This window comes from Medicago truncatula, chromosome 2, assembly GCF_003473485.1.
Source record: "Medicago truncatula cultivar Jemalong A17 chromosome 2, MtrunA17r5.0-ANR, whole genome shotgun sequence".
In the NCBI taxonomy this organism is placed as follows: domain Eukaryota; kingdom Viridiplantae; phylum Streptophyta; class Magnoliopsida; order Fabales; family Fabaceae; genus Medicago; species Medicago truncatula.
This window is the reverse complement of record NC_053043.1, coordinates 15,878,282-15,904,459: the sequence shown is the minus strand read 5'-3', so window position 1 is coordinate 15,904,459 and position 26,178 is coordinate 15,878,282. Positions and strand designations below refer to the sequence as shown.

At 32.0% G+C, this 26,178-nt stretch overlaps 3 protein-coding genes and 1 pseudogene across 6 annotated transcripts; all 4 read right to left on the bottom strand.

Moving 5' to 3' along the window:
- Nucleotides 1–342: 342 nt before the first annotated feature.
- On the bottom strand, nt 343–1,865 carry LOC11438715 (G-type lectin S-receptor-like serine/threonine-protein kinase At1g34300). The gene is made up of 2 exons (XM_003594888.4): nt 1,761–1,865; nt 343–1,644 (listed from the first exon to the last, which is right to left on the bottom strand). Exons 1-2 carry the CDS (start codon nt 1,804–1,806, stop codon nt 452–454), a joined length of 1,239 nt encoding a protein of 412 aa, XP_003594936.3. The 5' UTR covers nt 1,807–1,865; the 3' UTR covers nt 343–451.
- A 3,099-nt stretch (nt 1,866–4,964) lies between these two features.
- Nucleotides 4,965–7,219, bottom strand: LOC11432539 (rust resistance kinase Lr10-like; annotated as a pseudogene).
- A 6,028-nt stretch (nt 7,220–13,247) lies between these two features.
- On the bottom strand, nt 13,248–17,193 carry LOC11443599 (metal tolerance protein 1). Of its 3 annotated transcripts, none has more exons than XM_003594884.4 (2): nt 17,037–17,193; nt 13,248–14,639 (listed from the first exon to the last, which is right to left on the bottom strand). In XM_003594884.4, exon 2 carries the CDS (start codon nt 14,637–14,639, stop codon nt 13,416–13,418), a length of 1,224 nt encoding a protein of 407 aa, XP_003594932.1. In that variant the 5' UTR covers nt 17,037–17,193; the 3' UTR covers nt 13,248–13,415. The 3 variants fall into 3 exon arrangements, with proteins under 3 accessions (XP_003594932.1, XP_024632380.1, XP_039686406.1); XM_024776612.2 differs by lacking the exon at nt 17,037–17,193 and adding an exon at nt 16,629–16,987; XM_039830472.1 differs by lacking the exon at nt 17,037–17,193 and adding an exon at nt 15,515–16,611.
- Nucleotides 17,194–18,292: 1,099 nt separating this feature from the next.
- LOC11442782 (putative inactive cadmium/zinc-transporting ATPase HMA3) lies at nt 18,293–23,513 on the bottom strand. Of its 2 annotated transcripts, XM_003594883.4 has the most exons (9): nt 23,191–23,513; nt 22,661–22,918; nt 22,437–22,534; nt 21,469–21,724; nt 21,080–21,217; nt 20,198–20,522; nt 19,850–20,052; nt 19,506–19,708; nt 18,293–19,400 (listed from the first exon to the last, which is right to left on the bottom strand). In XM_003594883.4, exons 1-9 carry the CDS (start codon nt 23,369–23,371, stop codon nt 18,573–18,575), a joined length of 2,490 nt encoding a protein of 829 aa, XP_003594931.1. In that variant the 5' UTR covers nt 23,372–23,513; the 3' UTR covers nt 18,293–18,572. The 2 variants fall into 2 exon arrangements, with proteins under 2 accessions (XP_003594931.1, XP_024631768.1); XM_024776000.2 differs by lacking the exon at nt 23,191–23,513 and having other exon boundaries at nt 21,876–22,534; nt 22,661–22,677.
- Between the last annotated feature and the right edge of the window lie 2,665 nt (nt 23,514–26,178).

Below are 26,178 nucleotides of genomic sequence, written 5' to 3'. Positions count from 1 at the left end.
AGAAAAATATAGATAAAATGATATGATAAATATGATATATTAGTGATGCGATATGAAGAGAGATAGAGAAAATGACGTGTCTATATATATATATATATATATATATATATATATATATATATATATGTTGCAATATACAAAATTATTTTTTTAATAATAAATGTCAGTAATTAATTGTTCGATTAATATTTAATCTTTTGTCCGATTTTAAACTAGAACTTCAAACTCCTTAACCCTTAGTTCGAACCAGTTGAGCTACCCAATATCTAGGTATACAAAACGGTTAACTCGAAGTAAATTAAAAGTGAAAGTAAACAACATTATTGACAAAATAAATAAAAATAGGACGCCAAAGCAAAATAGATTCTATTGATCAAACTAGTAGAAAGGTAAAAATTTACAACTTCATTACAACATGCAATCCTTCTCATGATGTAGCATATGCTTTCCATCAAGCTGTGCTAGATGCCAATTCAATCTCATATTTCCTCATAATAGGAGTAGCACATACAATGCTGGAATCACTTACCATAACAGAAGAAACACTAGTTGTATATGTATTTGACTCTTGCACTGAATGAGTAGTAAACTCAGTCCCATCAATCAAATGTTGAAATGGGTTAAAAGTCTTTGGAATTTCTAATGAACCTTCTAACATTTTCACCACAACACTCATTATAGGCCTTAATTCTGGCCTATATTGAACACACCATAAAGCTACCTTAATCATTCTCTCAGCAATCTCTTTATTTTTCTCTTCTATTCCACAAACTATCATTGCCTCCCCCAAAAGTCCAGCATCAAATTTTTTCCAAACCCAAATTGGAAACCACTCTTGGCTTTCAGTGTTTTTAATGTCAAGGTTTCTTCTCCTACCTATAATTTCAAATAATAGCATACCAAAACTATAAACATCACATTTATGAGTTATAGGAAATGGCATCCAAAGTTCAGGTGCGGCGTAACCAGGCGTCCCCCTTCCCCCGGTCATTGTTATGTGAGTATTTTCCCTGTTGCAATTTTTGGCCAAACCAAAATCAGCGACTTTAGGATAGAAGTTCTTATCCAAGAGAATATTTCCCGGTTTTATATCATAGTGGATTATTCTATGTTGACACTCTTCGTGCAAGTAAGCAATGCCTCTTGCCGTACCAATTGCAATCTCATGAAGCTTTTCATATCCTAACACTTTTGTTTCATGAAACAAATACCTATCAAGTGATCCATTTCCCATGTATTCATAAACAAGCGCTATCAAGTTTCTTTCAAAGCAAAATCCATATAACCTAACAAGATTAAAGTGATGAATTCTACCGATTGTTCCAACTTCTGCCATAAATTGTTCGTCAATTTTCTTGTTAGAACTACCACGCAAAACCTTCACAGCTACCATGGTTCCGTTACTGAAAATTCCTTTGTAAACTGTACCAAATCCACCTGACCCTAACAAGTTCGAGTAGTTGTCTGTTGCAATTCTTAGTTGTTGACCGGTGAATCTTATCGGCTTCTCCCTTTCCATGTCGTTTAAAAATTTATCCATAGTGAGTGTTATAAATTGTGAATCTGGACTAATGGTTCCACCATTTACTTGATTTCTTTTTCTACACACACAGATTAAAATAGCTACCTTCGCGACAATCACTACTGCAAAATTGATAATGTTCTATTAGAAATCTTGTTACTAAATCATTAGGAAAAAAAACATAACAAAGCAAAATATGAAAAACAAAAAGATCATAACGGTTTAATCAGAATCCTACCTATGACTAGAACAGCCTCAATTGCAATAGCTTCCGAGGATGACATTAGACAAGAGATAAAAATTCAAAACACTAGATTGTTTTGTGAGGAGCAAAGTGAAGAGGTGTAGTATTCAAATTTATATGCAAATTAATTAATTAAATCCCAAGTCACTATCAAGGAAAAGCAATCATATATACATGGAACATCAACTTAGCTTCTACATATTGAGGCATATTAACAAAATATTCTCTTAAAAAAAACTATATCTTAAAATAATTTTTTTACCGAATTTTTTTAAATGATTGTTAAAATAAAAAAAAATTCCACAATAACTAAAGTGTATTAAATATATCATTTTAGTATTTAAAGTATGGGGTAGTGCATAATATATGCAGGGGCAGGGTCATAACTCGGATACCACACTTATTCAGCTTATAAAGATGAATTTCTAACTACTAGACTATTTGAAAGAAGAAAAAAGTTTCGTTCAATTAGTCTCTAACATTATCTTAATCGTAAGGATTACTTTGATATATTTCATATGGCAAATTCTATAGTACACCCAATTATTTAAGTGTATTGGTACACCCAATCATTAAATTAATAGTTCAATAAGTTATTTTTTGTAGGAAAAAATTATTTTCTATCACCTATAATTATAATGATTAAATCTTATTTAACAAAAACGTCAACGCAATAAAATTTGATTTTTCTGAATTCTTATTAGTCATAATAGAAAATTTTGATTATTTTTTACAATAAAATGTAAAAAAAAATTAGTATGACTTTTATAAAAAATGAAATGATGTTTTTTCTTATAAAATGATATTTTCTAAAATATATATGTCAACAAACACTTATTTTCTTTATAAAAAATGATAGTTAATTTATAAAAATTATAAGCGAGAGTACCGGTACACCTTAATTTACGGGTGTACCGTAGAAGGGCCCATTTCATATACTTTATGTCCTATTTTTATATACGTTAGAGACAAAACTAAAAGAGGCAAGGCAACGAACGATACTTGGAATAATAAATAATTAAGGGTTTATCTAATTATGCTATCCAACATCTGTAAATCTCAAGACTAAATTTGTGATTGGTCAAAATGAAAAAATATATTATCCTATAATATATGACTTATTTGAAAATGTGCACTATTGATCTAACATATTTTGATCGTATTTTTCTATTAATATATAAAGATAAATAATATCATATAAGATGTCGTTTGATTCATCTCGATGAATATTTTTAAAATATCAAATTTTTATAATTTTTTCTTATAGATTAGTAAAGTTATTTAAAGTCAAAATTATGTATTGGTATGTGTAACAGAGTCAACTGTGTCACTTAATATGGGACGGAGATAGTACTAAATAAATGATTTTTGTTTTTGTGGTGGTCAGAGTTTGAACGCAGACGTTACATATATTATGCATTGTCCATACCAATTGAACTAAGCTCACGAGGTCATATTAGATAAGTGATTAATAACATAACATTCTTCCCTTAAAAAAAAAAAAAAACAAACAAACAAACAGAACATCCTTAATTTCAAACCAGAAAACCGCGTAGATGTTCCATCATTTACAAGTCTTCCAAGGTATAAAGAATTAATATGATTCTTTGGATATACTGAAATGGATGAGATTAGTAGCTTAATTCCAAACCGGTCTTGAATATGACATATGAGCAAAATCTATAGTGACAAATGCATAGGATTAGCATTTGCACTTTCTAGGTAACATCCTCCGACAATGTTTCTTTAAAAAAAATTAAAAAATTAATATCCTCCTAGAATGTCTAGACGCGTATATGATATTAAAAGCTTTTTATTTTTATTGATTACAGATAAACAATTTTAATGCATTTCGTACATGTTGGAATGTTGAGAAAAATAAGGAAACTAGCAAATAATTGAGCCATTCTAGCGAAACCATGAACAACTTCATTAGTTTGTCTTTTAATGAACTTCACATTTGAGTTTGTCAGTTCTGCACCCAAAATCCGAGACCCTATCTTTACCACGATAAATACTATCGACAAACTTATTTGACTCCACTTCAAAGTCCATATCAAGTAGTTGTAAGTCCGTCGCCCATTTCATGGCATGTAGGAGCCAAAGAGCATCCCATGTATCAACTTCAAAATATGAGAGTACCACTCTATACAAGCCAAGACAAAATCCCTTGATCATCTCTGATACACATACCAACCCTTGCCTTATTAAGAGCACTAGAGAAGGAAGTGTCTATATTGCAGCTTAGTTACTATAGTTTGGCACTCATTCAATCCTATCCAGTGTTACGACATACCTAGGTAAATCAGGGTGTTGTACAGGAGAAAAGTGCTAGTATGCCTAACCAGGGCCTATATATTTTTGATAAAACATTGTGAAACCAAGTAGGAATAGTGAAAGATAGGGGAATTGATCATTGACGTAATCACATTTTCTCTCTATTGGCGTCGAAAAAACCATTCCCAAGTGAAAATCCCCCTTGTCACATAATTCTAATCACATTCATTGTAGTTATGTAGGAATTTCACAATCCCTATGGAGAAAAACTTATTATTACTTGACGACAAGTTTAGTTTACTTGTAATTCGAGGGACATGTGGGTAATTGGAGGGGTGACTAGAGCAACATTCTAAAGTTGAGTAAAGATGTGGTGCCAACTCACTTGCGTGGTTATTTTTAGTCCATTGTGGATGATCTTCTGAACACTCCTCATAATCCAATAGGAGAGTATAAAAATAGTAAATGTACGTAACATTTTGAGAATAGTATTTAAAACTATTTCATAAAAATATTTCATTTTTGTCAAGAAATAACATAAAAAATGCTTGAAAATAAATAGATATAATGTTTCGAAGGTTCTAATGGCTACCCACCCCCCTTTTTCTATTTATCTGATTTCTCCCCTTTATGACTTAGGTTCTATTGGTCTACAACAGTTTTATGGACTGAAACAAAACTACGCACACATCCTTTATTGCTTCGCACACCGACGCTTCTTCCTTCCTAATGTCCATTTCAACATTCACCATGCAAACCCTCTCCCTTTCTCAAAATCATCATCAATCAAGGAGAACAAATCATGGTTCCTACAATTACATTACACGGCTTACATTATATAAATGAACTGTATAATACCTCATATATAAATCAACATTGTGATACAGATGTAAATTAAAAAAAATAAATATATATATTGATCTCTAGGACGTACACAAACAAATAATTATAGATGATTCGACACTTTAGCCGATTAAGATGACATTAAAACTAATGATATAGGGTAAACTTTGACATTATTTATTTATAATACATTTTAGACAGATGCTGATTCGACTTGGTACTTGGTCATTATAGGAGTAACACCTTCAACACTAGATTCAGTTACCATAACAGAAGATCCAGAACCAATACTTGTATCAGTATTGATCTGTGATATTGGCATTGAAAGATAAGAAGAAGTTCCATCAATCATATATTGAAAAGGATTCAAAGGCTTTGAAATTTCAACTAAACCTTCCAACATTTGTACCACAACACTCATTTTAGGTCTTGATTCTGGCCTATATTGAACACATGCCAAAGCTACCTTAACCATTCTCTCTACAATCTCCATATTTTTCTCCTCTATCCCACAAGCTGCTACCAATTCATTCACTTGTTCAGCATCGAATTTTTTCCAAACCCATATCGGAAACCATTCTTGGCTTTCTGCGAGGTTTACATCATGGTTTCTTCTCCTACCTATAATTTCAAATAGTAGTATACCAAAACTATAAACGTCACACTTGTGAGTTACAGGAAATGGCATCCAAAGCTCAGGTGCTGCATAACCGGGCGTCCCCCTTCCTCCGCTCATCGTTATGTGAGTATTTTCCCTGTTGCAAAGTTTGGCCAAGCCAAAATCAGCAACTTTAGGGTTGAAATTCGTATCCAAGAGAATATTTCCTGGTTTTATATCGTAGTGGATTATTCTTTGTTGGCATTCTTCATGTAAGTAAGCAATGCCTCTTGCGGTACCAATTGCAATCTCTCAAAGCTTTTCAAATCCTAAGATATTGTATTCTTGGAACAAATAGCGATCAAGAGATCCGTTCCTCATGTATTCATAAACAAGTGCTATCAAGTTCTTTTCAAAACAATAACCATATAGCCTAGCAAGATTGAAATGGTGAACTTTACCTATTGTGCCAACTTCTGCCATAAACTGTTGATCAATTCTTTTGTCGGAACTTCCATGTAGAACCTTGACAGCTATCATGGTTCCGTCACTTAAACTTCCTTTATAAACAACTCCAAAACCTCCCGATCCCAACCGGTAGGAATAGTTATCGGTTGCAATCCTTAGTTGCTGATCAGTGAATCTTATTGGTTTTTCCTTTTCCATATCATTTAGAAATTTATCCATTGTGACTGTGATGAAGTGTGAGGGTACACTAGCTGATCTGCGGGGGCGTCTTCCTCGGCATCCAGGTAGTAAACCTACCACAATACTTAAAATAAAAATTGCTGTGAAGACACCTGCAATGTGTAAGTAAGTATTCAGTTAGAGGAGAGTTTTTTAGCTTCTATCACGCGCACGCGCACACACGTATATATCGAACAACTTCCACAATTACAAACTCACACTTAATGATGGAACAACTTCCACAGACTCAACTCTTTATTCACAATCTGTACATAAGCCTAACATTTCCGTATATAGTATATCTTTGAGGTAACCCCATTTCATGGCTCTCAAGGAAACAATGCTGTAGGGATGACAATGGATACACAGTATTATAGTGCCCATCCTTATACATGCGTTTATAAAAAATTCTCATACTCGAACTCATACCCTCGTGAGCAACAAGTTTGGTGCCCACATATCTATTCTCCAACAATAATAAAGGATATTTGATTTGATATGAAGGAGATTTGATTTGATAATTAGTTTTATTAAAGTGCTACACTACACTACCTTGTAGCTTACCGTCTCTATAGCTCAAGCTTAGGCAAAAATCATGCAACACCTTCCTTTCTCATTTGTCTCGTGTAATAATATAAGAGTATATACCAAACATTTTTCTTTTAATAATTTTTTTTAAGGTAGTATAGTGGTTATAAATTCACTTTTCACTTCAATGAAAATAAACTGGATGTCCATGTTAGCTAAGCTCGCAGGAACTTTAAGGTAATATATAGCGTACATGTTTATACAAAAATCAATACAACAAAATATATTTTTATTTTTTTTGAGAGATACAACAAGATACGTTCTTCTCTTATATCTTTCTTTTGACGGTCTTCTCTTATAATTGAAACCTATTAAAATTAAGGTTTTATAAACTTTTATAGATCATCGTTAATTTTGACGGGTCTGAATAATATATCAAATAATTTACTATTTATGCAAAATTTTACATGGATATGGATTTTCAATTTAATGATAGACTTTAAGAAATTTTTACAAATTTATAACAGAAACTGAAGTTGACATTGGAAATGATAATAATTCAAAGTACCAAAGGGAATTCTTAATACGTGAGTTTGTTCAGTATGCATGATTCTCAAAACGTGCTTTTATTAAAATTTGATTGAAATTACTAGGAAAAAGCCTAGAGGAGTTTTTTGACACGAAAAAAAAAAAGAAGCCTAGTGGATTTGTTTGACACAAAAAAAAAAAATAAAAAAAAAAGGCTAGTGGATTGAAATTGATTTTTTTCGAGGATTTTTTTTTTTTTTTTTACAAAAAATAATAAGAAAACGAGAGGTAGAGGATTGAAATTGATGTGTGTGGCTATTAGGCGGGTATAGTACTACTCTATCCGGTCTTTTTTATAAGAAGAGAAAGCAAAAATTATCAAATCCAAGATAATTAACAATTTATTTGGAATAGATTGTCTCGTGTTAGAATATTGCAGTTTTCTCGGGTGCCAAATCTAAGTCATTAAACATCTTCTCTCTCCTGATTTTAACATTTAATTTCTCAAATACATTTATTTTTCAATGGATAAGATTTCATTGGACCGTCCAATCACTCGAAAGTTATGGATGATTATTGCTTGTTAGTCAAAACACGTTTCTATTTTGTTATTTTCTTTTCTGAGATGTTTCGAGAGATATTTTCTTATTTGATTGAAAATGAATGGACCATAAAATTCCAACGAAACATATCATATATGTCATTTCCGATTTATTCTCTGTATTTTTTTTTTAATTTCATCTTTGTAAGATAAATTTTTTTTAGAAATAGACACCGACTCATCTAACTCATGATTTTCGCTGATGTGACACATGACTGGATATATAATTAATTTTGTTAATTGTTCCACATATGTAATTCTTTGACACCTGACTATATAATTAAAAAAGAATAAAAAACATGAAAAATCCTAAAATTAAAATCGAGTGAATAGACACCTCCGGAATTTGTAACTTTCGTAAAAAAATCTTTGATTTTTAAAAAACTAAAAAAAAAAACCTCGGTCAATTACCCATCCATTTGTTTTGGTTGTTAAATCATGTGACGTGACAGTTTAACTCTACACGTGACAACTCCACGTGGGTTGAACCTTATGTCATGCCACAAGGGATAAATGACTTTTTATTTTTATTTTTTTGCTTTCTTCATCTTCTTCATTCCAATTCTTCATCAATTTCAAGATCACGTTCGTCAATATTCATAAAAAATTTATCATCATCAACAACATTATTATCATCATCTCATTACTATACCTCCACTACCATCAACAACAATAACACCACCTAACAGGGGCGGATTTGTGTGAGGCTGGGTGTGGCAATAGCCACACAAACCAGCCCAGCCCAAAATTTATTTTTATTTTTATACAAAGCCGATCTTATGTAATATATCTTTCATTTCGTAAATTAATTTAACCATAGCCTTGGCCCAGTAGTGTGTGTTTTGAGTATTAACTTGAATGGCACATGTTCAACTCTCAATTTTTGCATTTTTTCTTAATTTTTTCGAAGAATAAAATAAACAACATAAATTATATATAAATATATATTAAGATTGTGTAACTTATTGTACCAAAAAAAATAAATTGTGCAACTTATGGCAAGCATTATATAATCTATAAAAAAAAATACAAAGGGGAGATTTTTGGATTGAGTTTTTTTACTCCGAACTTAACATTCATTTAAATTATTTTATCATTTTTATGTTGTCATTTTTTTTTGTCAAGTAGCCTAGTGGCTATGGCTCACGCAATTTAATTGTAGAGAAGTGAGGTGTCTGGGATTCGAACCCCAACCCCTGCATATAATATGCAATATCCCTACCAACTGAGCTAAGCTCACGAGGATGATGTCATTTAAATAAAGTTAAATTCACTAAAATATAAACAACTTTACTACACAAGGAACAAAATGATTGACGATTTGAGCCATTAATACAAATGTTATTATTTGTATAATTTATTTTGCCAAAAATTTTAGTCTTACTTCTTTAAAAAAAAATTAGCCCCACTAATAATTTAATCCCAGATCCGCCCCTGCCACCTAAGGTAATCAACAAAAATTCATCAACCCATAACACAAGAAAATCTCTAACATCAAAATTAAGTTATACGTAGTAAAAAATATTGAAATTTATGTTATAATATTAAAAACTGAAACTTTACAATGACCCTTTTCACTCATTTCAAGTTTTCAACTACAAAATCAAGTTAAGCACATAAATTACAAAATAGAAGAAAGGAAAATTAGTGGGTTGAAGAATGAAGAAATGAACCTGAAAGCAAGGGAATGAACATAAGACAAAGGTAAAGAAAGGGAAGGAGACAAGTGTGGAAGAGGTGAGCAAAGAGAGAAGATAAAGCTCTAGAAAATGAAGGGAAAAAGAATGGGAGGCTCCTTTTCACTGATTGTGTAGTTTTTTGTTCTTCAATGATTGTGTTGTTGTGCCAATGACCCTTTGTGTATGAACAAGACTTTTATACTATGTAGCCTCTATAACATTAACTAGTCGCCGACCCATGCTATCGCACGGGTTAATGATGAGATTCATTTACAAGCAACATATGGACTTTGTTTTAAATAAAAGATATTCAATAAAAACAACATGAAATATATGTCAACTTCATTATAACATAAGAATTTAAAATTTAATCAACGAACATTTTGGAACACCTCTTTGTAAACAACGTTAGAGGCTATATTTGTATCATTGCCTTCTTCATCAATTAACAATATCTTCAACCCATTTCACCAAATAACTCCGGACATGGCAACAATTAACTGACCATGAGAAAATACTGATTGCGGAAGATATACCCCAACATGATTAAGGGATTGTCCCTGACTCTTGTTAATGGTCATGGCAAACGAAAACAGATAACGAAAAATAGAGATACTAATAAACATTTGAGTTTTGTACCAATAGACAATGGGGATACTGAATCCTATAAACATTATTGTTGAATATATACAATCAGCAACCCCGATTCATAAACATAAGCTGTTTATTTTGAAAAATGCAGAAGAAAAAAATATATTTCAAAAGCATTCAGCATCCAATATCAATTACAATTCAAGCCTTAAATACAACATCACAATGCTTATAAACTAATCAAAAATAACAGAAAACTGAACACAATAGGCTTCATTCAACGAACATATCATAAGGCAAAAGGTTAGGCAAAAGGTTATCAATCTTTATAACTTTCTTCACAATGCAGATCCTTCAAGAATACCAACCTCTCCATGGAGAACTCGTTTATGAGGTAGTGATATAGTTACTTTACCAAAACATCCTAAATGAAAATTAGATCAATAAAATTTTGTCTGCAAAATAGGACCAACACATGTATATATACATAAAAATAATGTTTAGCAGAAAAATAAAATACACACACATAACACACACACACACACACACACACGCACACACACACGCACGCACTCACACACACCATAGGATTGTTATCAGTCATCTCTTTCAATGCACCATGTTTAACAGAAACAATGATTATGACAATACTGAGGCTTGCTACATTTCAAGGCTTATATGATGATATGGTATCAAAGATTGCTTGCATATATACTATTGCAAGGAAAAAATAATGATTATGTCTTCATTGGTTGAGCCATTAGTTAAAGAATTAGCTGTACTAAATCTGCAAAACACAGTTAGCTAAGATTTAGATCACGGTTTACAATCTAGAGATGGTTAGTCTAGGTCTGCGCAAGTAATTAGATATGAAATGATCACTTGAAAGAAAATCAATGAGTTGCCTTGCAAAGAAATCCAATGATGATAGGAGCTGCAGCAAATTAAATGAAACTTTTAAAAATTTACCTCTTCAAAAATAATAGATAGGCAGATGAACGGTGATACGGACTAATTTAGTAACCCGTCAGGATTGTTAAAAAACACCTAGAAATTAGTTGAGTAAGCAGAACATTAGGTCAATAAAATGCATCAAAGCAAATAGAACCCGGTAACATAACACAATCTTTGTAAAATATCAGTTCAATTATATATAGAATCTCAAAGTCCCAAAACAAAATGGACTTTGTTACTCCAAATAAAACAACAAAAAGTAGTTTTTACACATCAACAAAGGATTAGGAAGAAGCAATGACACAAAACTACAACCACATCGAGATAAAATCACACGCACACATGAAAAATATAAGAAGAATAAGCACAATTGATGTACCCTAAAAAATGGCATATGCAAATGAAGATATATTTTCTCCAACCTTGATGAACATAGTTAGATAGAATATAAACATGTTCAGTCAAAAATATCTTCTGCTAAATGCGTTTGAAAACTATTGTAAATCTTTTTTTTCTTCTTTCTAAAAATACTCACCTATGCGATTTGTTTCTGAATTCATAATCATCAATGAATGATAAAAGTTTAAAACCAGATGAGTTGTCTACTAGTTTATCCATGTTGGGAAAGGGATATGCATATTGGGGGGAAGCCCTATTGAGTTGTCTACCAGATGAGTTTTTAGAAGACTGCTTCCTACACCACGGAGCTACAACTCTAGCACTACGACTAACTGTCAGCTGGTCACAAGCAACATCAGAATCTATTTCGAGCATGTCAACAACACTCCATGCAAACATATATGTATTTTCTCATAGGCAAGCTATGAGATGAGTTTGAACGAATGTAGGGAGCTCCTTCCTGATCTTGACATTCCTCAACATATCTTCACATAAGGGAATCGACTTGAAGTCATCATCATGGTGGACCTCACGATATCTTGGTTGAGTGGATCCCTTTTCTTATGTTCTTTTAGCTCTATCTTGCTAAACCTTCAGTCGAGCTCAACAAGAATAACTTCAATGTTGCCCGCATCAGTCTTCTTTTTTTTACCCTTAGAGGGTGCTTTTGGAGTTTAGACCGAGCTTTGAATTTTGTTTGCAGCGAGGAAACATCTTCGAGCAAACTTGATGTCTCCATGCAGGATATTGAGTGTACCATTCTTTGAATGATACTTCATCATGAGGTGAGCAGTTGACGAAATTGCAATCAATTCTTCCAGTGCAGGCCTTCCGATGATACAATTGTAAAGGATTTGCAGCCTACTACCAGGAATTGTACCTTCGCTATTCTCCTTGCTTCCCATTCACCGAACGTGACTAGGAGCTCGATATGATCCCAAGATTTTCTTGAGGAACTGTTGTACCCATAGAGTTTGAATCCAACGTAAGGAATTCGATTTTTCTCCGCCAGCTGAAGAGTTTCAAACAGGTAGGTATACATCATATCGCAAAAAGCCCCGATGTCAACCATGATTATGCGATCATCAAAGTTTACTATGTATGCGTGAATGAGCAGAGGTATTGCAGCATTTGACACTTTATTGGGAAATTCAACAACGTAAAATGCTAGTGGTGGTTGTCCAGAAGTCCTTGCGGAGGAAATCATGAAGTGCTCTATCGTGAAGTTTATTTGAACATTGTTTAAAATATCACAATGAAACAATGATAGTAACTAGTAATGCAAAATAAGTATGTGTTGAGTTTTGAGGCATGTTGTAACAGACTCAATGTTCTATTACATAGAACTAGGCACACAGAATTTTTCAATAAATAGATTTGTAATTGTACTAGAGATCCTGGGTAAAAACAATAATCCACACACACGTACAATACATTAGGGGATTAAAAGCACGTGAAGAATAGAAACAGAACTCTCCAGAAGAATAAAATGGAAGATAGAAAAAGAAATATCAAAAAGGGATTTGACTCATTCATATCATAACTTTCTTCCTTTGCCTGCGTAATGTAATATCTTTCATACTCACTCCTTACATCATGCATCTCTCCTCACATCCATCATCCACTCGTTCTGTTACAACTAACTTTGTTGACATGACATCCTTGCTTTGCTGTGTCCTCTTGTCTCAGACGCAAGAACAAAAAGGATCGCGAACTTCAACTCCCAAAATTGGACTTGTTGGTTACATATTTCCTTGAGTTCAAACTTCCCCATGTTCGCAATAATATCCCAGACATAAAAATTTGGCATGAATATAAACAATGCTCATATCAACACTCTTAAACTTCTAGAAACAAGTAGTGTACAGAATATTTATTGTCATAGAGAAAGTTGAAATCCATAGTCTAAACTAAATTCATCCCATCAAATCATCACTAAACAAAAAAAGATTCAGAATGAAAAATTAGCGTTCTATCTGAATAGTTACATGACTAATGTTATGAACCCTCCTGATGTAGTCTACGACCTTGTCAAGCATCACATCAGCGTCTGCTTCAGGAATGACTTTAACATGACAAGCTAGTAATACCTTCCCTACTGTAATGGCCCATATGTGCAGCTCATGAACAGCCACTACTTCTTCCATCTCCAATAGCCCCTTTTGAAGCTGAGTAGCATCTATCTCGCGTGGTGTGCTTTCCATCAAGACTTCCAGGATGTTTCTCAGCATGTTGATAGTTGTGGCCAAGACAATTACAGAAAAGATTAGAGTGCAAATCAAATCGACTATTTTCCATTCAGGTTTATACCATATGATTGCTCCCCCAATCATTACACCAATACTCTGGATAGAGTCTCCAAGTACATGGAGATATGCCCCATGTACATTTATGTTCCGTTTCTTCTCGGATCGGCCTTTTGATTCACCAAGAAGTGGTTCAGTAACCTCTTTGTGGTCATGGTCATGATGGTGCACATCATCATGAGTATGGTGGTGTTCATCATGCGAATGCTTTTCATTGTCATGATGGTGAGTCTGATCACCATGTGTGTGATGATGCTCATCTGTATGCTTGGTAGAAACTGAAATACCATGGCTGTGGCCATGATGATCATGTCCGTGGCCGTGATCATGTCCATGGCCATGGCCGTGATCATGGCCCAATACCAAAGCCATAATGATGTTCACCACAAGACCAAATGCAGCAACTACAAACATTAAAAAACCATCCACTTCTTGAGGACCTGCAATGAGTCTAGCAATGGCTTCATATACAAGAATCCCAGCAAGCAGCCATATTAATTGCATAGAAACCAAAGCACCAAGAATCTCTATTCGAAAAAATCCAAACGACTGACGAGGATTTGGTTCCCATCCTCCAGCCCAAATAGAAAATAAGGAGATGGCAAATGCTGCAACATCTGAAAGCAAATGTGCTGCATCAGTCAATATTGCAAGACTGTTGGCCTTAATACCACCAACTACCTCAACGGCCATGAAAATAACGCAAAGTGTCACTGCTATGAAAAGCTTTCGCATAGAAGTTGATCGTTCTTCAGAATCCTTCGAAATGGACCCTGCATCTGAGAACTCACATGGTGCTTCCCCACAAATTTTCCTTCCTACATCAGGGAGTTCTCCACTGATTTCAATTATTTGTCCATGGTGAGCGCTTTGTGCTTCCATCTGCAATAAATTAATAAAATGAAATATTTCTTGAGTTGTTGATAAACCATTAAACAGAATTGTACAGTTCCAAGCATTAAATGGAAGCAAGAAATATTAAATCAGCCATAAATAAAAAGAAACAGGAAGTTCTGATGACTCCACTAACAGGAGCTGCATCAACCATTAATCCAATTCAACATCTAAGACCATCAGTAGTTTTTATAAAACATTTAGACCTCTGAAATGGATGACCAACAAATTTTCATGTGATGTAGTTTGCCTAATTCAATAAATGACCAAGCATTTCAGCGTTCTATAACCAAAATAAATTACTGATAACATTTTAAAAATATCCGACCATAGGCAATAATTTGAGAAATTTGACCAGAAAATCAAGTCAAATAAAACCTTTTCATATGAATGAATAAAACGCTACTTTTTCAGATTAAAAGTGTCAGACATACTTGTGTGAAGAGCCAACTAAGTAAGACTTTAAGACAATTATATGATCAGCGTTTAAGCAAAATATTTCCAACTACTACATACAAGAGAATTTTTTTTTGGCAAGACAGCGAAAAGAAACATAACAAGAAAGCACAGAATGAAATCATCACTCTACAAATATGAAATTTCTTTGGATTATCTAAAGGAAAACCTACGATACATTCTTTTGCATTAATTAGATACTGGGGTCTCTATACTCAACTATAGAAAATAAACATCAAAAGTGCAATTGAAGTACATAGCAAATGATTAGGACTATGAAACCATAAGCCATAAATTAAATTCCTATCCGAATATTAGACGTTAAGAACTTCTCAGGCCATATTGTGACTAAAAGTCTATCAAATCAGAAAGCAAACTTTCCATAAGGTGTGTAATCAGGGGCATACCCTTTGTTCTATAAACAAAGCAAACTTTTCCCTTGCAGACCCTCAGCGACCTCCCACATGCCAAAAAGCCCCAAAGTTCTCTTAAACTACCAAACACTTCTCTCCTCTCTTCGATTATTTATATATGTTGTGATAACTTATCCTCTTCATGAATAGTTTAAGCTAGTCAATTCAATTGGTTACCAAGCTCCAATAAAGACTCGTTTGTACTGCAAATAGACACTAAAACAAATTTTCCACAAGTACAAGAAAGTGCTTATGAACGTGTTATAAAGATCTTTTCCTTTTCCAATGCATTATTCGCAAAAGCATGGAACAAAGTACAATAGCGACAAGGCCACTCCATCATGATTCACGAATACACTTCATATTTCAAATCAACACATACCTTAAAACTAAGTCAAGCACAGCAGAGCAAATAAAGGATGACAACTCTAAAACAAATACATCAAGAAAATCCAGCGTCCTTATATAGCTATACAGAAATACATCATAATTTAAAGCAATAGCAGCTACTACCTAGTAGCGAAAACTTGATTGACAAGACACCTAATGACACCTTCTAAAAATTCTTTTGGATTATGAAAAGGAAAACCAAATGATATATTCTTTTCCATGGCCTGTTTGGATAAACAGCTTATTTTCAGCTTATAGCACAAGCGCTTATCATGATAAGCGATAAAAGCTTATGTATAAGCTCACATAAGCTATATCTAAAGAAAATGATAAAATAAAGTTAAATTGTTTTTTGTATATGCTATAAGTTGTATTTATAAGCTATACAAGAGAACGTATGAAAATAAGCTGAAAAAAGCTTCTGAAAATTGTCATAAGCAGTTTTCATAAATTCTCCCAAGCAGTCTCACAAAACTTATGCCAGTAAATAAGCTCAAATAAACCATTCCAAACAATCCCCAAATCGATATTTGGGTTTCTATGTTCAACTACATTAAACAAACATCAAAACTGCAGTTAAATGAATACAACTAGCAGAGCAATAAGCAAAATTCGTACTTTTATAATGTAACAACCATATAAACGAAATTGTTAACTCAATATATGAGAAATCTAATACGAACCCACAATTTTAACACAAAGAAAGAGAGAAAAATACCCTTCCAGAAGCAGAATACAGCAGCTAATAAGATACTCCAACGACGAAAATAAACGCAAAAACGATCATATAAATACAAATATCTGAATTATTCAATTCACATGATTATTGAACAAAAATCTCACATAGAATTGTTAATTAACACAAAATAATAATGGAATAGAAGGTTCTAAGATGATGACAAAGAGGAAAAAACACAAAAAATTGCAACAGCACAACAACAAGAATAAACATAGAATTATTAAAGAAACAATGATTTCTTCAATAAATGAAAAACATTGAGACAAACAGAAAAGCACAAAAAAGAATGAATAAATAAATAAATTAGATGAAACATGAAGTGTGTGATGAATCGTAATGCAAAAAGTGTGAGTAAGAAAGAGATAAGATAGTGTTTACGGAACGCACTTATGTGTGATCGTCTCTCTCTCGTTTCGTATTCGTTTGGTTGCTTCTTGTTCAGATTCTGAATCCAAATTCTGCTTCTAACTCTTTGGTTTATATTGTTGTTTTTGTTTTGGGGTTTATTCGGAGTGTGGGTAAAAGTATAGTGTAATCGTATTTATGTGGTCCTATGGATAAAAAAGGGCATTTTCTTTTAAGGCTTGTGATACCCACCCCCCCCATATGATATGATTGCCTCAAAATTAATATAAAATTAAAAGAATTTAATTACTTTACTATGTCAAAGTATATTCCATATTTTTCATATTTATAAGTAAATATTGATTTTTCTTCCTTCATTTATAGTTCAGATACATCAGTTATTTAATTAATTTAAAAATATTTGTTCGTTTTTAAAAAAAAAAAACATAATTACTTATAAATGTGACGAGAAAGGTCCCCTGAACTAAATTTAGTTGGTAGGGACAATATTATACGTAAAATCTGAGGTTTGAACTCTGGACTTCCCACTTCTCTCCACATTTAAAATGGGTGAGTTTCAGCCAATAAACTATTTGACAACAAAAAATGTGACGAGAAAGAGTAATATACCTTAACCAGTGTTCCAGAACACTAGTTAACATTTTCTTTTTATAAATGAAAAATGATGTGTTATTACGTTGCTTAATGAATATGAGAACTTATGTGTTTTCATATTCATTAATTGACGTGACAACACATATATAAGCATACTAATTAATCTCAAAATAAGAAAATCATTTTTCCCTTGTGACTGCTTTTCATATATATAGTTCAATATAAGATCATTTATACTCAATATTATTTAGATGGAATCTATGTGTAAGCTTAACCAAAAGTACTAAGATATCTTGAGAAATATATTTAGTACCTATTGGTCATACTCGTCTCAAGGGATTATCATCCATTATAATCTTATTTGATTCAAAGAATTATTATTTTTGGTAACAAGTTGTTTTACAAACATCAACGAGTTTTTCATTCGATAACTAATGTATTTGGTCTGTATTACAAACGAAATACATTAATCATTGAATTATCCGAAAAGTAAATTTTTTTCTAATAATTGAGACCAAAGTTTACTATGTCCTTAATTACGTTATTTACACCCATTTTAAATTTGAAAGTTTTGTTTTTATTTACTCGTTTTCAATTTTGATTTCGATGATTATGATAAAGATGTATGACTGTATTTGTCAAAGTTTAAGCAAATTAATTCTATTCAAATCTGGAATGTAGTCTGTTTGGAATTTGGATCTTATAGATCTAAATACAAAAATAATTGATTATATTGAGATCTAACGGCTCTAGTGCCCACACTATTACACTACACATGCAGCTATGTTTGATTTGATTGTTCATCTGCCTTCAAATAACACTGTTTTTATTTTTATGGTACACAAATAACACTGTTTTGGCATTAACCCTATGTTTTTATTAGGAAAATTGATGCTGATATTCTAAAATTCAACTAGGAGGTAAATACAATTTAGTCAATGATTGTGTTTCAGATATTGATCCTTAAATGTCATTACAGCATCTATTCTTGCAGCACTCACTAATCCCACTTGTCTCTGAAACAGTTATAGATTTGTCCTTTTGGCCTTGAGATTCCAAAGTAAGAATGCTAGAATCTTGTATCATAACACAATGCTTCACAACATGAACTTCAACAAACATAAACATTCCATGATCATTTCCATTGAGTAAACTCAACTTTGAAACTCCACAAGATTCATCATTTCTTTCCTTTGAAGTTTCCACATAATGAGTAGCATTTTTACAACAATCTTTACCACACTCTTCACCACTAAGAAGTCCTTTTTCCTCATCAATATTACTTTGCTTGTTAAGTAATGGTTTGGTCTTATCTTCCAAAAATTTACCATATTTACTACCTTTGGTTGATTCTCTTTTTTCATATTTGTGATTCTCTTGTAAAATTAACATGCTATTGAGAATCACAAGTAAACATGTTCCAACATCGGTCAATACAGCTAGCCAAACTAATGGATAACCTGCAATTGCTAATGCAAGTATGGCACATTTGAAACCAACTGAAATAATGACATTCTCAACGAGCTTTCTAGTTGTTTTTCTTGCTAAACGAATCGCTTCAGGTACTTTTCGGATATCGTTTGACATGAGAATCGCGTTGCTTGTCTCATTTGCAAGAGCTGAACCAGATATTCCCATTGATATGCCGATGTCTGCTGTAGCTAATGCAGGAGCATCATTTATGCCATCTCCTATCATGGCTATTGGCCCTTCTTTCTTGAAATTCTCAATGAGTTTTGCCTTTTCATGTGGTAGAAGCTCTGCATGAACTATGTCTATAGCATTCTTTAACTGATAAGAATAAGTAAACAAATGAAGCATTAATGGTCAAAACTTATAAGGTTAATAACAAAATCTTCATTTTAGTTTTAGAAATATATGCATTATTGATCATACCTGACTCTGAACATACATAGCAACCTGAGAGCTATCTCCTGTCAGCATGACTGATCTGACTCCTAATAACTTTAGCTCTTCCATTGCCTCTAAAGCACCTGATCTACAAGCATCAACTAGGCTGAAAACTCCAACTAGAGTTTCTTCACAGTTATTTTTCTTGGTAGAAATCTCAGGTCTTTGAAATTGTACTTCGCAGTTATCTATAAATATAATAGTAGAATTTAATTATAGATCATAAACTATCAAATTCAATGATCAACATATAAACATGAGTAATGAATCACATTTTCAGACATTCTTAATTAGAAATCCTTAAAGAATTAAGTTCTGAATACAATCACCTCTTTTACATATAGCTCTGACACCAACTCTCTTGTTTCCTATATAGATATCTCTACCATCAATCGTACCAAAAATTCCTTCCCCTGGAAAATTTTGAAAATTCTCCACATTTTCTGGGACTGGTTTGATAGAGTGCAACCTTGCATAATCCACTAGTGCACCTGCCACTGGATGACTTGATTTACTCTCAATACTTGAAATCCTACCAAAGTTTTCATTAACCAAATAGCTTATACATAAGCTCTTTTATGATAACCGTGTATGCTATAATTGCTCCATTAATTTGTTTATTCAAGCAGGGCTAAACTACGAACATTATTACGTTCGATAGATAAATGAAAACCTACCAGTACAATAAGGTCTCATTGTTGATGTCATCTCCAGCACTAAAATCTGTTACAGAGAACTCTCCTCTTGTTATGGTGCCTGTTTTATCAAAAGCCACCGTCTTAATTCTAGAAAGTGTTTCAAGATAATCTCCACCTTTCAATAGTAATCCACTTATTGCAGCTTTTGTGAGAGCACAAAAGATTGCAACCGGTGTGGAGAGGATAAGAGCACAAGGGCATCCACTCAATAAAACCACAAGTGCTAGATGAAACCATGGCTCCATATCAGGAACACTTAATGCAGCTGGAACCACTGCAATGCTAGCTGAAATCAACACAACCACTGCGATACAACATAAACATAATTCAAATATTAATGTTGTAATATGTGATTATTATACACATTAACCGGACTCATTATTTGGTGCTTAATCTATATGTTCATATCAGTGCATGAACTCTAAAGTTTAATCTTTTTTATAAGAATGTTTTCTTGTTAGGTATCAAATCATGGTCCTGACTTCCACATTACGTTGGGCCCAATGGAATTAGACTCGGATCCCTTAAATAAGGTTTTGGTTCAAGCCTTGCGAATAGAAAAAAATTTGGTTGAGAGGAGAGACTCCACTAAAGGTGACTAGCTATAGGTTCTCTAGTGGAGATTAGTCATCGACAAAGTCGATGGATACCAAAAACAAAGCATGGTTCTGAATCAAGGACATGTCGGCCTCACCACACTAATACTGGCATTAAGGGGGACTTTCCAAAAATTAATAAGGTAATCTAGTTCACTATCTTATTTATTAATCCAAGGATAAAAGTTTGCAGTGAAAGCAACAAATAGTGAAGAATAATTTTCTCCACTTCCAACAGAAGAAATTTGATGTACATGATACATACCAGGAATATAGTACTTTGCGAAATTATCTATGAATCTTTGTGCTAATGACTTTCTGCTAGAAGCTTCTTCAACAAGTCTTGACATTCTTGCCACTACTGTGTCTTTTGCCAACACTGTAGTTCTTACACTTATATATCCTGAAATCATATGTATCAAAAATTATTTTAGGATAGGTAATATTTTGAGAGCGAGACTAAAAGAGAAGAGTTACTGAAAAAAATTAAATTAGCAAAGAAAATTTAGAGAGAAAACATGAAATCCTTCTTTAAATCCGTAACTAAATATAGTGACGGGAAATCAGAGAGAAATTTATTTTGTCACTATTATTCATTGCTAATTTATTTATTTTTTCTTTCTAGTAGTGATAGAAAATGTCAAGATACTATACCATTCATATTAATAGTTCCAGCCCACACAAGTGAATCTGATTCTTTGGTAACAGGGAATGATTCTCCAGTTAACATTTTTTCATCAACTTCACACTTTCCTTCCACAACAATTCCATCAAGAGGAATAGCATCACCAGCCTTGACTGCAAGGATGGTGTTCATCTTAACATCATTGACATCAACACGTTCCCCGGTCTCGGCAACAATGGCCATTTGAGGAGCCATGTTTGTTAAAGAGGACATCGCAACCAATGCCTATGAATGTAATAGTGTAATAAGGTATCATCCATGAAACTTAAATGTCCAGTGGATTCTTATAGTGATTTGTGTGTTTATGAGAGAAGAAAATGAAAATATTAAAACAAATGATAATAAGAGTAAAGACAAGACTTTCGGCTCAAGTCACCTTCAGTTGAGAGAGAACTATGAAGGTAAAATTAGATTTAGCAATGCCTTGATAAATCCCTACAATGTTTAAAGAAATCATTGTAATTTTCCATGTAACTTGCTATAGCACATTTCTCGGGGACGACTAGAGTTCTAAATTGCAGTCCGCAACTGAAATTGCAGCCATAACATAAATGTTTTAGATGTATTTGTAAAGGCATCTCAACCACAATTGTAGCCACATTAGTCGAATTTGTCTGCATTTTTCCGCAATATTACAGTTTGTAGCAGAACCGCAAGTGCGAACCACAAGTAGTGGTAGTATTTTCTAAAAACAAAAATGCTTGCACCAACTCTTTCCCCTAAAGCAAGAAACCAAAGTACACTAATATACACTAAACCTTATGAGTACATTAATATAGCAAGAAGCCAGAACATTAAACTTGTGAGTACATTAATACAGCAAGAAGCAAAAATACATTAACGACATAAAATTTGGTATTAATCAAGTAATGAAGGTTACTGAAGTAAGAAAGAAATCATAGTGACAAGGAGAAAGAGGGAAATGATATCACAAAACCTTATGAGTTGCTCTTGTCTCAAGCCACTGAGCAATAGAGAACAGAAAGATGATGACTCCACCATCTGTAAAATCTTGTAAAGCAGCAGTACCACATACTGCAACATATGATGAGACATAAACAGAACATTGAATCACATTAACACTACACCAATGCAAACATGTTTTCTTTATAAATCGCGCATAAGTATCATTTTTTCAGACATTTGTAGAAAATGGTATACCTGCCAATAAAACCAAAATGTTGATATTAAGAGTAAGAGCTCTAATGGAAGCTATAGCCCTAAATAGAACTTTAGGGAATCCAATGGCAACAGAACCAAGAGCCAACCATCCCAAAGGAGGATATATATACTTCAAAAATGAAAGTGCAAGTAACAAGCCACATGCCATTGTAAGTATGTCTGGACATTTCTTTTCATTATTGGTCTCTCCTTGTGGTCTAAAACTAGCTTCAAGCCTTGCTGTATTCAGTGCATCAGCTGAAACAATCACGTAAATAACGATTACAGCGATTAATCATATGTTACATATGTTCATGATTAAATACTCTAACGATTAGAACGTAATTAATCATGAACATATGTAAAAGTATAAATAACAGTAAAACCAAACATGAATCCAAGAAACAAAGTAAGTTATGATCCATCACACAGAAAAAAGTCAACATCACTCTCCTAGATATTTTAGATATTCAAATTGATCCCTAAGATATACAAATTCATGTTGTATATGTAAAAAACATAGAAATAACCTATTTTTGACTCAGAAATAAGGAGAACATCATGAACAACAGTAACTGTTCGAGCAGGAACAATCACAGAGACAGCTTTGACTCCATGAAGAGGCTTCAGAATTCTTTCAACCAGTGTTGCTTCTGTGGCACAACACATTCCCAACACTTCAAAGTTACTTCTCTTTATATTCTCAACCATTATTTTGTTTCTTATTTCAATCAATTTCCAAAGAAAAAAAATATAAGATACAGATCCTTGAAGACTAAATAAAAAGACAATAGGCTAATTATGCATTTTAAGCTTCATTCTATGGCTTATAAGCCTAATTCTCTCTGTCTCTCTTTTTTTTTTTTTTTTTTTTTTTGGCATTTTATAATTAAAATATAAGAAGGTAATAGCTGACTTTGATGAAGGAAAATGTAGCTGACGTTTTGATAAATTTTGAGTTTATCGGATGATACCATCATTTGTTTAATGTAAGACATATTTATTATAGAGGTTTCCTCTTGTCACTATTGCTTAGATGGTTGGTAAAGGGCTACATGCACATCAGATATATATGTTGGGGTGCAGTTTATTATTATTATTATTATTATTTATTTTTTTTATAAAAATTAAATGATATTTATTCATTTAAATTGATAAAGTACTACAGACACAAACTCAGACAAAATAAATTGTGGGTCTGGGACCTCACTGCATTTGAAAAATAAAACAGAAAATTAAACTGTGGGTCTGGGATAGAAGTAAGAGGGTAGAGATACTATTTATTTTAATTATTTAATAACACAAAATACATGCTTATTTGAGCATGAGTTCTAATTATTCGTTTTGGTAGTGTTTATTCTGTTGGTATATTGGTATATTTGCTTTTAGAGTTGTCTCTGAAATTAATTATCACAATTATAATAGTTGAATTTTTTTTTATGATATGAATATTATCAAGAATCAGACGTGAAATTGCAAAAGAGATGAATAGTAAAATGAGAAAATTGTTTGATTACTTATATTGAGCGATGTTTTTATTGACATTGTAATTGAGAAAATCATTGTTTCAAGAATATGTTAAGGAAAGGACCATATGAGAACTAAATCATATTTTAATCCCCTATTTTTAAGAAAATATGTTGTTTCAAGAAAATCAATTAAGGACTAAATTATATTTTATTCCCCTGTTTTTATTTGTTCATTTTTTTTTGCTTTAAAATAGCCTTTTATTTTGCAAAGCTATATCATTTTGTTTCATTCAAATTAACATATGTTGCGGAAAGGACCATGAGTTAATTAAAAATAATATAACGTAAAAAATTAATGATATTAGTTGTCAATTAATCTAATAACATGCTGATCATTTTAATTAGATTAATTGGGGGACCATAACCTAACATATATTTTAGAAATATTCTAATATAGTTTAATTGTAGTATATAAAAAAATTATTAAAAATAGAGTTTGTCTAACATGCACGGCATTGTACATGCTAAAACAACTAGTAGTAATTTTTTCTTGAAAAACAACAATTATTTATTCAAAAATTTTATATTTAATATTAAATGTACAAGTTTCCATATAAAATTTATACATTTGAAACTTCTTAACATGTGCAAATTTGCACAAAATAGAAAACCCTTAAAAATATAGGGGGACCACGACTTCCAAAGACCCCCCCCCCCCCCCACACACACAGTGCTCTACAAATGGGTTTTAAAGGGATTTTACTACCCTTCTCTCCCCTCTCTTCCCTTTCTAATAATTAAATCAAGGGTTAATAGGCTTTTATCCCCTGTAATATATGTCACTTTTGGTTTTGCCCCCTGTAATTTTTTTTTTTGGATTCGGTCCTTGTAAATTTTTTTTGTTTTGGAAAACCCCCCTAGAGCAGCTGACTGTACATTTTTGCTAATGTGGCACGCTGCGTCACCTTTTTCGGATGACGTGGCGCGCTGACTGTATAATTATTTTTATTTTTTATGGGGTACAAGTGGAATTTATGATTTTTTTTAAAAATAAAAAATTCTTAAAAAAACGAAAAAATATTATAAAAAATAAAATAAATTCTCGAAAAATAAAAATATTAATAAAAATGATTAAAAAAAATAATTATGGAAAAATAAATAAAAATGAAAAAATTTAAAAAATCTAGAAAATTTAATAAAAAAAATTAATATATATCGAAAATTTCAAAAATATTATTAAAAAAAATCTGAATTAAATTAAAATTATAAAAGAAAATCGAAATTCTATAAAAAAAATTAATATATATCGAAATTCTATTCTTCATGACCTAATTTTATGTTTTTCTAATTATTAATATACTTTCCAATATTTTGATTTTCTGTATAAAAAATAAAAAAACAAACTTTTTAATTTCGAAAGAAAAATCTGAACTTTCATTTTTAATTCTATTCTTATTAGATTCATAAATTTTGAAATATTTTAAGTTGCTGAATTTTTTATTTTTTTATAAAATAAAACTTCTTAATTTCGAAAAAATATGAATTTTTTTTTTATTTTTCCAGAATTTTTAAATATTTCCTCTATTGAAATAATATGGAAATATGAATTTTTTGAAATATATTAATTTTTCCAGATTTTATTTTATTAAATTTTCTATATTTTTTTCATTTTACCAGATTTTTTAAATTATTCCAGAATTTTTTTTTACTAAATTTTCTATTTTTTTCATTATTTTTCATTTACCAGATTTTTATTAATTTTTCCGTAATTATTTTCGTTTTTTTAATCATTTTTATTAATTTTTTTATTTTTCTAGAATTTATTTCATTTTTTTCGTTTTTTTAAATTTTTTAAGAATTTTTTTATTTTTTTTAAAAAATAATCATTAATGCCACATGTACCCCATAAAAAAATTAAAAAAAATAATTATACAGTCAGCGCGCAACGTCATCCAAAAAGGGTGACACAACATGCCACATCAGCAAAAATGCACAGTCAGCTAGTCTAGGGGGTTTTCCAAAACAAAAAAATTTTACAAGGACCGAATT